This window comes from Ambystoma mexicanum, chromosome 6q (assembly GCF_040938575.1).
Source record: "Ambystoma mexicanum isolate Mex_15411 chromosome 6q, UKY_AmexF1_1, whole genome shotgun sequence".
Taxonomy (NCBI): Eukaryota; Metazoa; Chordata; class Amphibia; order Caudata; family Ambystomatidae; genus Ambystoma; species Ambystoma mexicanum.
The window spans coordinates 186,353,605-186,371,026 of NC_090937.1; the positions used below are offsets into that span (position 1 = coordinate 186,353,605).

Here is a 17,422-nt window from a genome sequence, read left to right on the forward strand (position 1 = left end):
AGTGGTTAAGGAATGGGGGCATGCTGGGGTTGTGTGAGCAAAGGATGAAGACATGCCCCCTCTGAGAGTGTGGGCGCTAAGAAAACATTGAACAGCAACTAGTGCAAGGCAGAAACCCATAATGGTTGCATCTGAAAGTGATCTCTGGAAACCATCAGAGGCACTGTGCTGACAGCACCAATGGGACCGTCTCCATTGGCCTCCCCGGATCCCATAACAACCCCCTCGTTCCTCGCACACGACGTGCAACAGAGGCCCACTATCGGGTGCAATATACAAGAGCACTTTACCTTACTTCTATGTTGACCCCATTCTGCATTATACATCTTCCTTTTTTCATATTTCATGCAAAACGTTAACATAGGTAAAATCGGCAAAAGTTCGATTAAAATATACGAGCAGGTTGAAGACGGCTCAGAAACGGTGCGCATTTTCCAGGATGCTGGATAGTCTCACACTTCACATTCATTTGCGAAATAGAACCAAAAAAATGCTTGGCAATCAACCCCGGGAAGGCAGCACTGTGCCCCTCCTCACACGTGGGGGCAGTGAGGGGTAGGGTTGAGCTCTGCCCGGACACGTGCTAATCTGCGGAGTTTCCCGGCACCGACCCTGCGGTTTTCCTGCCTGCCAGTGGGAAGGGCCAGAGCCGACCTGGGTTGATAAAAAGAAGCGGGGCTGCAGCGGAGAGGCACACACTCACAGGAGCAGCAAGCACAGCATCCGAGAGAGGAACGTGCGCAGCAAGGCTTCTGACGAGCAACGGCCGCCGGCGCGCGCTCTCCTTCCCCCCCTCGGCACAGCACGTGCGCAGAAGCTCCCACGCGCAGACAGTCGGCCGTCAATCACCTCCTCAGCAGGTCACCATGAACATCGGCGCCTGCCTGGCTGTCCTCGCGCTGCTCTGCGCGGCCACCGCCCCCTCCCGAGGTAAGAACGGAAGAGCACAATTACCCAGGCCCCACCGCGGCCTTTAGAAGGACTGGCACCGCAGGACGCTGAGATGCGCCCACCCATAGAGCCCGTAACCTACAACATCTTAAACGCTCCTCCTGGGTGTCAATGACCAAAGACTGAGCCTGGCTGCGGCCATTAAAAAAAATGATAGCGCGGGTTGGGATTCCGGATTTGAATGCTTTCCTTTGCTTATTATTAGTCCGTCGGATGTCACGTGCTATATAAATATGTTGCAAGTGTGCTTAAAGAGTAACCGCTAGAGTGATGCCGGTTGGAGAGTGCCTGTCCAATATGTTAAGTGTTTGTAACTTATGGTGCTGAACTTTACACTTCTACACTTCCCATTTCGGCGATTTGTTTGCCACTGTAGTAACTTTACAGATAACGTTTTATTTTAACTCGGAGGCAGATACAAAAAAATGCACAACGATTTTGACATCACGTTTGTTTTAGCGCTGCATTCCGCACCCTCCTGCTCTTCTAGGCGGTGATACAACTGGTCTTACTATCAAATACAATTGTACAACGATTTTGGAGCCCAAAGTGCTACAAAACGTCACAATTCAGATGTATCAGTCAGACTAGTAAATAATTGACTTTTATTACATTGTCTGGGATTGGTTAACTATGCACTGCCCTGGACAACCTAATTGCGTTTTGGATTTTGCGCGGGTGCAGTGCAATTGTTCTGCACGTTTTAAAAATAACCTCGCTTTTAATCAAATCCCAACAACCTCGCATCGAATTCTGCAGCATACTGGAATTCGGGTTCTTTGGCATCTCGACAAAAAGGCACGTTTTATGCCACTTTTGCTGCAAAACCATATGCTGCCATGTCTGCACAACACCAGAAATCTATCTCGCGGAAGCGCGCGCGCCTGATCCCGTATTGAGCAGACACTATTTACTCAATGTCGGGGAGCGCCTTAGCCGCAACAGGGCGGGCTGGGCATTACCTCAAACTGATCTTGCCCATTTCAGCGTAATATATATTTTATAGACTTTTTGTGGTTGTGGGAAATCCATCATTCGTTAATTGAAAGTTTCTTATAATTACTAAACATGGCAAATACGATTGTGTGCTTGGAACCAGTGGCATGGCATGCATAATATATTCTGGAAATGGGGGAAATCTACTGGGTGATCCCTCTCATCCTTAGAGGGTCAGGGCTGTGGGGAGGAGTGGGCGTGGCCGAGTGCTGTGGTCCCAGGCCAGGTCACACAATGCTGTCTTCATAGAACCCAATAAAAGCAACACGCATTATGGGAATTTATGACCACATTGTTCACCCTAAGAAAACAAATGTATCTACGTTGCACGACATATACACACCAGTCTGGATAGCTACAAGTATGTGAGACTTTGGCTGTTTCAGTTGCTCTTGCCGATCCTATTGGAAGTGTCTGTTAAAACGTTGCTCGTGCATGTGATAACTCTTCAGGACAGGTCTCAGTGGGAGCGTTCTGTTCTTAAGCCAGTTGTCTCAAGCAGACTGCTTTCAGAAGACGCTGCAGAGTCAGCCGCCTGTTCGTTGAAGTGCAGGTGTGTAAGTGCAGTGGGCAAGCCGATGGGTATGGGGACAGGGAGGGTGGCAAGACATGTCTTGCCAGAGCCCATCTCTGCCGTGTTCCGGCTGGTTTCCTTTACTGAGTATATAATAATGCGCTCTAAAATAACGAGCAGAGTTAGTCACCAAGCTTCAATTACCAGAATAATAGTCTGTTAGCAGTATGCACCAGACAGAGCAGTGGGGTGAAGGACTCGTTTGGAGGGTGCTCATTTATCTGTTACCACCACAGAGACACATTGTAGCCACCCGCTCCCCACAATGGTCCCCATAATAAGAAGGCTTTCAACTAAATGTACTTTCCTGAAGAATCTAGCATCTGTGCAGTAAAACATGAGTTGAGTGATGTCCAAATCATGTGATTAGGGTTTGCGCTGCTTGCATGGTCTGCAGGCACTCTGGTGGACCAGGAAGGGAGTGGATGTGTTTGGTTTAGAGGGGGGTGGGGGGGGGTACCAAGACTGTGCTTTGTGTTGGTAGTGCAGATCGGAAGTACCCTGAGCTCTGCGTGGGTGACGGCCTTCTAGGTGTGTTAGGAGCATTGAGGGCCTTGTGTTTCAGGCGTGCAACCTCATGCTTGCGGTGTGGTACTACTTTGGGCGGGGGCTGGCTGTGTGGGTTGGTGTTAGAGCTGTACAGTTGTGTTGTGATGTTTGGAGCCTGGGGAGAGTCTTTTAATAGCCGGGTGTGGTGGACTAGTTTGAGTTTGCATGTAGTGGGCACGTGGAGGAGTTTGAAAATACTAATGGAACACATTTGAGGTGTTCCTTTTTCAACATGAAATACATTCTAGCCTTGACTTTGCCCCTTCACGTCCAACACATCTTAAACCACTGATAACTATCCTAAATATGTGTGCGCCCCTCCCTGAATAGTCCCTTTCGATGCCCTTAGGGGCGTGCATATATAGGTGCATCCAAATGTCCAAAGGACCATATATCCACATATATCTGTACAAGAGCCGTGAAGAGAGAAGAGTGTGTTTTTAACAGTGTGCATCCTTTGGTTGACACAGGGGCCACCATCAACAGGACGGAGCTGCGCTGCCAGTGTATTAACACTGAGGCCAAGCCTTTCTCCAACAAGCAGATCGCCAACATTGAGCTCACCCCCCACGGCGCCCACTGCCCCCAGGTGGAAGTCATGTGAGTACCGAACCCCCCCTCTCTGAGAAGGTGGTTCTGAAATAGCACATAGGTGGTTGTGGCATTGACTCGCCTTCTAATGATGCTTTCGTTGCTTCCTTCTAGTGCCACACTCAAGAGTGGTAGTCTGATCTGCTTGGACCCCGAGGCTAAGTGGGTGAAATTGATCATACGCTCCATTCTGCACAGGTAAGTGCCACTGTCCTTCTAATGACGTACCTACCGTGTGTGTCAAATTTCAGTATAAATGCTTTGAAGCGCAGTAGAGAAAAGCAGGGAAGGAGGGTGCGTGAAGGTGGGAAGGACGGAGGAAACGGGATCACAGACCACAGATTTATAGTGAAAATAACGCCATAAAATCCTACAGTAGAGCAGTTTACAAACAGCGCAACTCGGCAGCGGCAGGCAAAGGGACAATGCAAGCGTACACGGGAATGAGAATTTGCCGCTTGCATCTACAGGGAGCCCTGGGACATCCTGCAGCCATTGGATTGCATTGGTTAATAATACCCTGTGTACACTTACTGGCCTACGGTCTGTACAGGTGCAAGAAAGGACAGAACAATGCTCTGCTGGGGCCTTTCTGCTTTGTTCAGGGACATGTAGATCTGCACAGTCTCCAGATGTGCCCTTGCTTTCCCCGTGGAAGTGAGTGTCTGTGTCTGTCAGGCTCGGACTGGCCTACAGGGAAATAGGCCCATGGCCGAACCACAAAGACAAAAGGCTGGTGTGTGGCAGGTTTTTGTGGGTCAATATGGGCCTCTTAAATCACTCTGCAGCTGGTGGTTTTGACCATTGTTGGTGAATGAATATTCTTTAAAATGCACATTTTGCATCACACTTAATATTCCCCCTTGGTTACTATTGCAACAATGTCACAAAAGGAATGAATAGCCACTTGCCACTGTGGGCCAATTTTTCATTGATGCCCCGGACGATTTTATGACCCAGTCCGTCCCTAATGTCTGCCCCTGGCCTCTTTGAATGAAAGGACTACTTTGGGGTGGTTGCACTCTGTCAGGAGGGTGGTCCAGGCATCCTTTACCCTTAGCCAAACAGTAGCACTCTTTGACCGTCAGCATCATATGTTGTGTGTGGGTGGGAAGCTAGGCTGCTCGGGGCGCTGCACGATTAGCAGGACCTAGATCAGCCTTCCCCGTCAAATGGGACATAAGCGTACGAGCTGTTCTGGGGATTGCAAGTTGCTACACAGTCAGAGCAGACGAAAGAACTTCCCAGAGCACGGATACTGCGGAGAAAGTGCTCACGCCACCCACAAGATGTTCTTCCATCAGCCCCCCGAGTGGAAATAGCCCTAGCTGCGGGACATCTCCACAGCTGAGCCTTCTTTAGGTAGTGCATAGAAGCCAGTTGGGCATGCATAAGCCAAGAGCAGCCAAACAGGGAGCCTGAGCTTGCAGGTGCATCCCGGGCAAAGAGTCCACAAAACTCAACATTCCTGCATTATCACAAACCAGCAGCCGGGCTTGTTGAACCGTGCTTTATCATAAGATTTTTGCCCAAAAGGCGGGTAAATGATGTCGTTCCAAAGAGAAGTGGTCTAACAGGTAAAGCAGACAGACCCCCGCACCCCCAGCCAGCTGCTGAACTCTGGATTGCAACCGCACCATAATGCCTTGTGATATATTTGTTTAATATAACTATATACTTGTGCACTCTTCACGCCATCAAATGGTCTCTAGGTGTGTTGCAAGAACACCTAGTCAGGGAATTGTGCTGCTTGCTGTGTAGAAAGCACGCATAGGGATGGGCTTAGCCGCATGTTTCCTTGCATGTCCGGACAGTTGCTACATTTTCTCTCTGTTATTGTTTCAGGGCGTCCCACCCCAAACGAGAACAGAAGGACTAGATGGAGACAGTGAATTCAAGCAAGAATTAACCAGTCCACAAGCCTGCGGTGGATGATCGAGCAGCGGAAGAGCATGCGGCCTGATAGAGCCACCTGATTGGGCAATGATGAGTTGGCACCTCCTCGCTCACTTCCTGTCTGTCACAAGCTCATACTATTTATTGAAATGTATGTGTTTGAATGCCTGATCTATGTATGGGCAAAGCCGAACTGTTGCCGCCCTGTGGTTTGTGGGTCTAGATCCCAAATGACAGCATTGCACGTAGAATGGCATGAAGGCACAGCACTGCCATCCGTGGAGGGGGTCATGCGCCCGCACGCAGCCCTCTAACATTGCAACAGCCGCCTTTGCAGATAGTGGTCCCGAGTCCGGGCCCAGGCAGAATGTCCAAAGTCTCCCCACTGCCGTTACAGAGATTCCCCCACTCACCCCACTTTTCTGCAAGACCATTAGAGTATCAAAGCCAGTCCTGGGCCTGCTTCATAACAAGGTACCCTGGATGGGACTCAGCCTCGACCTGGCGACCCGTAGACCCTGCACCAATGCCCAGAACCTGGTCACATGTTTTGGCCCATTTCAAAGCCCACAACACCCTTTGCATCTAATCACGTTATTACCCATTTTATATGCCCACACCGCCCACCCCCTGCATCTGATCACGTTATTGCCCATTTTATATGCCCACAACCCTCCCCATCCCCCTGCATCTGATCACGTCATTGCCCATTTTATATGTCCACAGCCCCCACTCCTCTGCATCTGATCACATGCCATTGCCCATTTTATATGCCCACAACCACCCCACCCCCTGCATCTGATCACGTCATTGCCCGTTTTATATGTCAACAGCCCCCACTCCTCTGCATCTGATCACATGCCATTGCCCATTTTATATGCCCACAACCACCCCACCCCTCTGCATCGGATCACGTTATTGGCCATTTTAATGCCCACAACCTTTTACACAGTAGGTAATTTCTCATACCCACAAAAAGGCGGGGGCAACGCAAGGTGTTGGCCAATCCGAATTTCACTATGAAGTGAATATATACGTATATATTTATCCATATAATAACTCTATATTGATGATGTATGGTAGTGTCTCTAATAATATTGTATACACTGAAGAATGTCAGTGTATCCATTTGTATCAATGTAACTATGTGTGTATTTATTGTGAAGTTACTAGAATGGTAATGTTCTCAGGAGTAGCGTATGACATATATTATGTCTTGCTTGTATGGCATACTGTCATATCCTTGCCCTTTCTGAATACTTGGAGTTCCCGTGGACCGTGCTTGCTGGCCATGTGCTCTGTTCTGTGAGCGCCGTCTTGAATGTGTGTTTCCCATTAAGTTGTGCATTTCAAACATTGCTTCCATCTTCTGTACCTACATAACGTACGCACCGTTCCCATGACTATACTGCACCCCCACCTGCCCATAACTGATTAATCACCCCTCACCTGGACATGCTCCCTGTTATGTACCCTAATGTACAGCATTTCTGACTTAAATGCACCCTTCTAATAAATGAACAAACAATAAGGCTTGAGTTGGTGTTTGAGAGCCCCTTTATTTGCGCGACCTGTATTCAGTGACAGGGAGAAAGTGAGCGGCCTTTGTACTCATGCTTCGTGTAAACATCACACTAGGGTAAAGTGGTCTTTCATAGCGCCCTTCTGGCTATAATGTCCTTGCTGCACTTGGCTCTAAAAATAAAATAAGCAGGCTCATTTTGTTATGGTCCGTGCAGAAACTGTAGGCGTGAAAGCAAGGCATGGGTCTTTTATGTCATCCTTTTCAAATGCATGAAAGATGAGAGGGGCCCGAAGCAGAGTTATCATCTGTACTGTGCTCTCCTTCTCCGTCTTGCAAGTGAAGTGTCTACTGCCTACGTGTCATGTTCATGCTGGAGCAAAATGAATGGATTCCTATAGATTCTAAAAGGAGGCAGACTCCTAAAGAATCCATTAGTAAATGTAATTTGCAGGCAGAATGTCATTTTTTTTACAAGACACAGTAAAAGGGAAGTGATTTCCCCCGTTTTTCTTCTTCACCTTTGCAATCTGCCTGGTAAATGTTTAAAATCGCATTCAGGGGTCCACGGGCTGACACTGGTGGCCGGGCCCCATGCAAGCAATTTGCACTCTTATTAAATTCCCCCCTAAGAGTGCGTGCCTTAACTAAGGGGTGTATCGCGCTCGCTGGGGGTGGGGAGGCAGCACAGGGTGCTCTGGAGAAAAGCCCAGGAGAGCGCAAGGGCTGTGGAAGGCTTGGGATCAGCTGACGAGATTCCCATTATCTGACTGCTGCACCTCTCTGGCCACTCGTTGCAGTTCAGTAGGTCAAACATGAGTGTACTACAGTCCCTTCCTAGTCAAAAGCCAGACTAATGGCCAGTGTATCTCCCCACTCAGGTGTAGCATGAAGCAGGCACTTCATTAATGCTGCACCTGGACCCTGAGTTCCTCTCCCTTCCTACCTGCACTGTGTCCTGGTGCCACTCATGCACCCTGCAGGATTTCAAGATCAAGGCTGGTGGTTGCCAGGAAAGGCAGTGCATGTACACGGCATGGGAAGCGGGGGGGATTGGACCAGCTGCGATCGGCCATCCACAGTCTTCCATCCTGAGTCCAGGTCTAAGCTCTTCTGTCACCCAATGTCTGACTGCCACCTGCCGACCACTACACACCTGTCCACTCGCTCCTCTACTCATCCTCAATCAGGTGAGCTCTGGGTGAATGAGGTTCGGCGGAAGCAGAGTGGCCTCACTGTCCCAGAACTGTGCCCTCTGTCCTACATCCTATATTTAAATATATCATCCTGCTTTTGACAGGGAGAGATTAAAGGACTCAGTTGTGCAGTAAAAATGCAGCAGTAATACTGTTACTGTCGCATTACTGCACCACCCAAAGTTGGAGGATTCCCTTCCAGCTTTGAGCTGGAGGTAAATCCGCCATCTTTCCACCCATTTTTGGCAGAAGTACAGCAGCGGTATTACCGCTGCAGTAATTCTGCAAAAAATGCCACATTGAGTCCCATGGTCAAAAAAAAAATGGGGATTTACACCGCTACCATCACTTGCAATCTGGCGGTAATACCACCGGACCAAGTGGTAATAACAGTAATTGCATTGGCGGTATTCCCGCCCAACTCCTAATGACCCTCTAAATTCTCCAAATCCCCGGCGTTATTAGCGCCAGATCACGGGTTTGGCGGAACGGTAAATCCCCATTGGGCCCAAAGGGGGATTTTTTCAGCGTTATTAGCGTGCGGTAATAGTGCCGAAAATTGGCAAAATCGTGGCAGATTTGCGCCCCGCTCAGAGCTGGGGGTAAATCCTACCAAACGCATGATTTGGCGGACCCTTAAATGCAGCATTAATAGCATTACCACCGCATTAAGGGTTACCGCCAAACTAGTGATGACCCCCATGACTTCCATCATTGGACAGGATGAAACCCCCAATCTTTCAGGCAAAAGCCACATGCGTAACTGACTGCGCTACAGAGACTGGTTGGAAAAGTGATACATAGCAAGGCGCGTAAAAGCAATCAGCAAAAGTAACTATTTAAAGGATAGTTCCGGGACTTTTTTTTTATTGTACCTACGGGTCGGCCATGTGTTTGTAAGCATAAATCGGTAGATCGTAGGAAACTTTCCTATGGACCTTACCCGACTTTTCGCCCATTATCGCACTCGAAATCAGCCTCCATTTTGTGATAATCCTATCATTCCGCCGCATCGACCTGGCTCACCTGCCTTTGCGGCACTAAATCAAATCCCCCGCCCCTGAAACAGACTTTATCAAAACATTCATATTCCCCGCCTCTATCCGTGACGTGACTGAGCTGCGTAGGCAAACGCGCCCAGGCGTCTTCTACGCGACTCCACACAGACCCCGGAAATCAACACAGATCAGCTCACAATACAGCGCACCACAATTCGGAATATGAAACTGTACTTTGAAATCAAACCGCAAGATTGTAAATGTGGTAAAGTACATTTATTTGACATCAAATGTTTAGAGAATATTCAGCGATTTGCATTTTTATTTGCTCATGTTCCAAAAAGTTCGTATTGAGGAACGCGATGGTCCTTTGCTGTACACAGGGTCTTAGAGCATCTCACAATACAGCACCACAATTCGGAATGTGAAACCGTGGTTTAAAAGCAAACGGCAAGATTGTACATTTGGCAAAGTACGTTTATTGGACATCAAATGTTTAGAGAATATTCAGCGATTTGCATTTTTCTTTGCTCTCGATCCAAATTAGTTCGTCTTGAGGGAAGCGATGTTCGTGTGCAGTACACAGGGTGTTGGTTTACGATAAAAATAAGCTCTTCTGTCGCACTGATAATCGCATGGCTGTTCCAACAACGAGGCACTAGGCCACCACAACGGTAGGTATGTTGAATCTAACCGTTAGTACCGCGTAAGGGCATACTTGTACTTGGCGATCGTCCCATAAAATGGTCAGGGTGGTAACGTTGTTCACGCGGAGAAGCAACTGGCGGCTGTAGAAGCCGTCCGCCGGTGTCTGGTACTCGTGACACAGACAGTAGTGAATGATGTACCTAAAAACATAAAAAATGAAATTAGTCTCACCATCAGATCCTTATTAAAATTATTCATTTCATAGCGAGGACAGCGCTACTGGGTGTACACAAGTGTTTAAAGGCGTGGCGAGGCATGGAGGGGGGGGGGAGTGGAGTACAAGGTAAGTAGCATAAAATAATAAATAAATAGGGCCAGCTGGTGGCAAGTGCAAGGTAAGTGCAGAACAAGTGCTGGGAAGGGGGGGCTGTAGGATACTGAGACAGTCCCCCAGTGCAGGGGTTGACAGGGAGGCAGTGCAGGTGGAGAGTGGAAGGGCCCAGGACCGAGGTCGCAGACAGTGGACCAGTTGTAGCAGGGGAGAGGGAGAGAGAAAGCAGAAGCAAAGAGGAAGGTTTTGAGGTGCTTCAGTAAAAGCAGATGTTTCTCCTCCAGATAGTGCGCGGTAGAAAACACTATGCCACATAGAACGAACAAGTACAACTGAACCCGTCTTTAAAGCCACTGTATAGTAATGAAATTGCGGTATAAACTCATCAAAAGTTACTTACATTATATTTGCATTTTCCATTGTGTCTCTGTGTAGGGCAGACCCGAAACACCACTCCTTCTTTGCCGACGTTACTTCTTCTAATGAACGTGGCTCATCGTTTCGTTTCTGAAATTTTATTCATTATCTTTTCTTAGTCTTTCAGGATGGTCCCGGCCTGTCAAGGTCAAATCACAATAGAACCTTATATTGGGTCGTGGGCCGTTCCGCCACCCGAGCAAAACATCAAAGCAGCTGACCTTCACTTTGAGCGAGCACACATTTCTAGTTAGCTCCAGTTAGTGTAAGGGCATCTTGTCTGCGTGCCTTTTTTTTTATTGTCCCTATGGGTCGGCCATGTGTTTGTAATACGGAAACATTCTATAATTTTTGTAAACATGATTTATATTACTGTTTGGTTTAATTGCAATGGGCCTGCAACATGAGGAGACTCGAGAGAACAGACAATCGAATTACAATCATTTAAACCGTGATGTGTATTTCTCAATGAGCTCTGCTTTAGGTGGACATGGAACAGAGGCAATGTTGGGTGGCAATGCAGTTGTCCCCTGCATAGGTTCGTTCACCACTCCATGTATGTGCCTATCGAGGACATCTACGATAAGTCTCTCAATAAACTCATATTGCATATCCTCAAACACTGGTTTGATCACCCATTGTTTACTTCTTTTAGTGAAGGCCTTATTGTAGCGAAGCGTCCCTAAAGTTCCGGTCGTCCTACTTTGTTGACGGCCAACATTATGGTTATGTGCCAAGACCGCTAGAAGAGTCCGATTTATCATGCCTTCCATGCCAAAATGCAATCTTTTGGGCCTGTACTTTAGGCACATATTGTGGAACACCTCCAAATCTCCTGTGTGGCAGAATTCCGTGAGTCCCCTCAAATCTCTTGTTATAGTTTTATCAAATACAATCTTTTCAATGGCCTTGTGAGTGGGTGATGAAGGAATAAACCACTTCTTCTTCCGTGCCTCCTCTGTGGACAAATGGCCATGTTCACATTTGTGGAAATGCTCATTTGTCGACCATCGATGTACGTTGCTACAGTGCAACATTACTGACCGCCATTTTTCCAGTAGAATTTCCAACGACCCTTCACATGTTTTTGAGCTCCACCAAAGATGGTTGCTGATTGACTTGGACCACTGTGAAATACCTTGCATATCTTTTTTTTTTCCTGCAGCCGACAATTTTTTATTGATTGATTTTGCAAGATGCCAAACGTCAAATTGGTGATTTATATTTTTGTACTGTTCTCTCATTGTCTTGGCAATTGAAACGTGTCTGTCCGTGGCTATCAGGTCGATCACCATTCCCCGCGATTGTAGTTCTTGCAATGATGCTACAAAGCCAACTTTCTCCATGGCCACTGAGGATGTACTTTGTGACACCTGCACGACCACCGAACTCACAATTTTCTTACTTTCCATGTCCTGAAAGTGGTAGGTGCAGTACTTGGCTGAAAATCCTGGACTGTCGCATTGTCCATCACCGGCTAGCCTGAAGCGTTTGCCCGCGAATGTACTTTCCATTGACATTTTTTCCATTCTCCAAGCTTCGCTGATGGCTGGAAATAGATAATCGGTTTGGTATTTGTAGAACTGACTTTTCGCAATGAAATGGATTCCCACAAACTGAAAGAAATACTGTAACTTTTTAAAACTTGAACCACTAAAAAGTGCGGCCGCTGCACAAAGTAGATTGCCTGCTGGCAGTTGCCCCAGCATGGGTTGTGCAGACCATGCGAACGGATGATATTGTGTACAGGTGGCATGTATTTTAAGGTTAGTGCCTCGAATTGCACGAGTCACATTAATCAATGGCTCCCCACATACTTCCCCACCAACCCAATGCCCACATTTCATCATCATAATAATATCCATCAAACAGCTATCGAATACAATGAATTTGGCCTCTTTCCTTATACTGTCACTCTGCATCCCAGCTGGTTCGGCCTGTAACGTTGAGGACATGTCACTCGCATGAAAGGTACAATCTCTGATATCGTCTTCCGCTATGCTGAGTGATATTGATGGTGTTTCATTGTCGTCCACTTCATTCTCTTCCATTGCAACATCTGTTCCTTGTCCGGAGATGGGAGAAAAAAACAATGTCTTCAACTTTCGCGTGCTCTTATTTTTTGCGGGTGTGGATTCTGTGAATTGATCTACGACTGCATCCAAACTACCAGGAGGACATTCACTATCAATGGCTGGTGGTGGTATAGCTCCGTTGTCAATCACTTCATATTCTTCCCATTGGCACGATGCATCTCCAGTCTCAAGTCCCTGCCAAAAGGTTTGACAAGCAACATCTCTCGTTCGCTTCACTGTCTGTGTAGATCTAGTTCTTACACCCACTCGCAACTAGAGGACAGATTAGAAAAGGGATGTTCAGTTTAAACACAACTTACAGTATTGAACTATTGACAGTGAAAGACAACATAATATAGTGAACAGGACACTAACCTTCTTTTGCTTTCTTTTCTTTGAAACTTTCTTTCCTCGAACTTCAACATCTGGACGCTGTTGCTCCGACTCGTGTGTGCATGTCTCCACTTCCTCTCGCGCTGCAACGACTATACTTTCATGATAAGCACATCCATCACTCACTGAGGCTCCATCGACTCGCTGAAACATAGAACTTTCATTAGTATGTATAATAATATTGAAAACACAAAATGTACTTGGGGACCAATACCCATACGTACATCTCAATAGCAAAACACGAATGAACGCATTGTGTAGAACATTCAAACGACAATAGTTCACGCATTGTTGATCTAGTTAGATTGAACTGTCAAGATCCATACCTCGGGCTCCGCATAGACTTCCATTGATGATATTATTGAAGATGAGGCTTCAGCAACTCCCTGAAACACAGTAATTGCATTAGTATGGTTTTGTATTTTGTTTAAAAGAACATAAACTTTCTGCAGGCGTCAACGGCTCATCTAAATAGACCTGCACAAATGATCAGTTGTCTAAAATAAATAATGGATATCTAAATATGATTCGATTTGCTCCATCGTTGGAAGTGTCACCACCCAGAGATCTGCATCAACTACTAGGGGTGATGTTCTTGTTGAAGAAGCTCCGTCAGCTCCCTGAAACATAGTACTTGCGTTAATAAAGAAGGAAGTATAGCGGATGTAATCACGTCATTTGATCTCGCATGATTGATCTGTCAGTATCCATACCTCGAAATGCATAAGAACATCAAGGGACGCTGTAACTGCGGTGCACACTTCTGCAAGCTGTTGCGCCGACCCGTAACTGCATGCTCCCCCTTCCTCTTGGACTAATGCTCCATCGACTCCCTGAAACATAGGACTTTCATTAGTAATGAACACAATATTGAAAAAAGAAGACACATAGGAGGGCGACGACAGAAGGACATACCAATGGCTAAAAACGAAAGAAACATTGTGTGTAACAATCACGCTACAAGAATGCAAGATCTGATGATCTCCATCGATGGAACTGTCCGGAAACGTACCTCGAGCATCTGAGTGACATCTACGGTTGTCGTCAATGCGTTGGACTCCTCAGCATCTCCCTGAAAGACAGTACTTGCATTATTTTGGATAACAATAATTATAACTGAAAACAAAGACTAGAGGACGAGTACTGTGGTGTACCATTAGGTAAAATAATTACACGATCAATTAAAACTATTGATTTACATGCCTAAAACAAGTCAGTGTCAGAATAGCTAAGTAAGATTACCCGATAGGCGCTTGAAGTGGCTGATGACTGCAATAACGACACGGATGGAGAATCTTCAGCCTTCATATTGAGTGGATACATAAATGGGGAAATTATTGTTAGCTAATGCTACACACTACCGCAATGCCGAGAGATAAATACGTAAACTTGACTCACCAGTGGAGGGATGTGGACGAATAGAGTGGGAATAGCGGTTGAGAGCAATTTTCGCCTCGCTCGCGGTGTTTTCGTCCTTATTAGCAATGATGTGGAGTACATGTCTGGGCTAAAGTGCCTGCTGCAGATGCGGTATCGATCACCCCTCTTGTCCGCAAAGACTTCTAGGACTCTACTTTCTATCTCAGAGGCTGGATATCCGCAATATCGGACCCATTCTCTTATCTGATCTATTGTCTTAGGGAAAACATGCATTATAGTACCTTCAGATTTGTTATGGGTCTTCGAAGGGCAACCGCCAATGGAACAGGCAGGCATTATGGAAAGTTCTGAAAAGTAAAGATCAACAATTCTCTATGAATACCAATGTGTTAAAACATTAAATGACACATAAAAGGTTCAATGCAAGGTCCGTTTTGGTTCTTGGAACTATACACGTTATTCACATGCGGATAAGTATTTCAATAACTTTCAAAAAATAGAAAAAGTAATTTGACTAAACTCAGAACATGTGACTAGTTCCTTGCATGTACTGTCGTGAACGAAAAGAAAACATGGATGCAATTTGATGACTACTAGCAAATAGATATAAATTAAAAAATTGGACGCAAAATGATTATGGTACATGGACTTACCTTGACGAACAAACAGTTAGATGCAGGGATCAGAGTAGTTTCTTGTCGTAGAACAGGGAGCAGTTCACAGGTTGCAAACTGACGAGTTTGCTCAAAGTGGTCACGGAAGTTCACAGAGACGAAGAGCAGATAACCAGCACCTTCACGGGTTGACTAGCAAAGCGCAAAGAAGTTCTCATTAGAAATATGAAGTGGGTTATAAAGAATTCGAAACAGGGGTGTGTTTGTGAATGAATGACGTGTATATGTCGTGGCATTATGCGGTCTGCAGGGGGCCGTCCAGCGTGAGGGGGGATGCTTGGCAGGAGACACGGGGTCTGTAGGTAGACATGGGAACAACAACCCATGCTCTATAGACCACTTTGAAGTGTACATGGTCTTTGGCACCTCTTGGCCTTTATCGCTCCCTGACAGCTCCACTTGCCAGCACAAGTACCCCGGTGCGAACTGCCTTTGATAGGGCGGGGGGTGGATCGGGGCGGTGGTCGTGCAGACAAGACACAGGAAGACTCGTGAATGGAGACACACTTATGTGGATTGCAGGGGGCCGTCCAGCGTGAGGGGGGATGCTTGGCAGGAGACACGGGGTCTGTAGGTAGACATGGGAACAACAACCCATGCTCTATAGACCACTTTGAAGTGTACATGGTCTTTGGCACCTCTTGGCCTTTATCGCTCCCTGACAGCTCCACTTGCCAGCACAAGTACCCCGGTGCGAACTGCCTTTGATAGGGCGGGGGGTGGATCGGGGCGGTGGTCGTGCAGACAAGACACAGGAAGACTCGTGAATGGAGACACACTTATGTGGATTGCAGGGGGCCGTCCAGCGTGAGGGGGGATGCTTGGCAGGAGACACGGGGTCTGTAGGTAGACATGGGAACAACAACCCATGCTCTATAGACCACTTTGAAGTGTACATGGTCTTTGGCACCTCTTGGCCTTTATCGCTCCCTGACAGCTCCACTTGCCAGCACAAGTACCCCGGTGCGAACTGCCTTTGATAGGGCGGGGGGTGGATCGGGGCGGTGGTCGTGCAGACAAGACACAGGAAGACTCGTGAATGGAGACACACTTATGTGGATTGCAGGGGGCCGTCCAGCGTGAGGGGGGATGCTTGGCAGGAGACACGGGGTCTGTAGGTAGACATGGGAACAACAACCCATGCTCTATAGACCACTTTGAAGTGTACATGGTCTTTGGCACCTCTTGGCCTTTATCGCTCCCTGACAGCTCCACTTGCCAGCACAAGTACCCCGGTGCGAACTGCCTTTGATAGGGCGGGGGGTGGATCGGGGCGGTGGTCGTGCAGACAAGACACAGGAAGACTCGTGAATGGAGACACACTTATGTGGATTGCAGGGGGCCGTCCAGCGTGAGGGGGGATGCTTGGCAGGAGACACGGGGTCTGTAGGTAGACATGGGAACAACAACCCATGCTCTATAGACCACTTTGAAGTGTACATGGTCTTTGGCACCTCTTGGCCTTTATCGCTCCCTGACAGCTCCACTTGCCAGCACAAGTACCCCGGTGCGAACTGCCTTTGATAGGGCGGGGGGTGGATCGGGGCGGTGGTCGTGCAGACAAGACCAGTTTGCCGCAGGGCCTCACCAAGGAGAGGCCATCTAACTGAATGTAAGAGGATGGCTGCAGGATCTACTACATGGAATGCAGGGGGGTGAGTTTATAAATACCTCACCCTCCCAGGAGAATATACACTAGATTCATTTAAAAAATCAAAACAACCATTGTTAAAATATATGTTGGGCTTTATTTTAGATTTTAATTAAACATAAATAATAAACATTACACATTGTAAAGTTGAGGTTGCAGCACATCGAGGGAAAATCCGCGGTATTGTCCACTGTCACTGGGGAAATGTTGTCTAATGGCAAGTACCGCACAGGCAGGTATTACTCTCCGAACGCGGTGTCCGAGCCTCCCGTGAAGCCACCAAGTGAAGCAACGATAGGCCACCAGCCTGTACCACCTGTGAAAAAAAAAGATGCAAACTGTATTAAACTGACCAAACTTTCTTATCAATGTCGATTCAGGTAACACATGTCATTTTTCTTAGAAAAAAATTATATCTAGAAAATGCACTATATGGAACAAATTTACATGCGTTCGAATGATATGTAAATGTAATTTTATATGTGGGAGACGACCATGAAATAGTGGTGGCATCACTGACATCACAAACAGAGTATACTTACTCGTTACTCGGATTACGCGGACGAACAGTGCCGCGAAG

At 47.1% G+C, this 17,422-nt stretch overlaps 1 protein-coding gene and 1 long non-coding RNA gene across 2 annotated transcripts in view; one reads left to right on the forward strand and one right to left on the reverse strand.

Annotated features, from left to right (window-relative positions):
• LOC138515869 (uncharacterized) overlaps positions 1 to 779 on the reverse strand; it is a 170,079-nt gene extending 169,300 nt beyond the window's left edge. The window contains exon 1 of the long non-coding RNA XR_011282175.1: positions 704 to 779. This is a non-coding gene — a long non-coding RNA (uncharacterized lncRNA). The remainder of the gene's footprint in view (positions 1 to 703) is intronic.
• Positions 670 to 7,095, forward strand: LOC138515868 (interleukin-8-like). The gene is made up of 4 exons (XM_069630619.1): positions 670 to 930; positions 3,541 to 3,670; positions 3,776 to 3,859; positions 5,507 to 7,095. The coding sequence occupies exons 1-4, from the start codon at positions 867 to 869 to the stop codon at positions 5,538 to 5,540; spliced, it is 312 nt and encodes a 103-aa protein (XP_069486720.1). The 5' UTR covers positions 670 to 866; the 3' UTR covers positions 5,541 to 7,095.
• Positions 7,096 to 17,422: the final 10,327 nt, after the last annotated feature.

Coding starts and splice junctions, on each gene's coding strand:
- LOC138515868 (XM_069630619.1), top strand. CDS start 867: ATGAACATCGGCGCCTGCCTGGCTGTCCTCGCGCTGCTCTGCGCGGCC. Junction 3,671..3,775: donor TGCCCCCAGGTGGAAGTCAT/GTGAGTACCGAA, acceptor GCTTCCTTCTAG/TGCCACACTCAAGAGTGGTA. Junction 3,860..5,506: donor ATACGCTCCATTCTGCACAG/GTAAGTGCCACT, acceptor TTATTGTTTCAG/GGCGTCCCACCCCAAACGAG.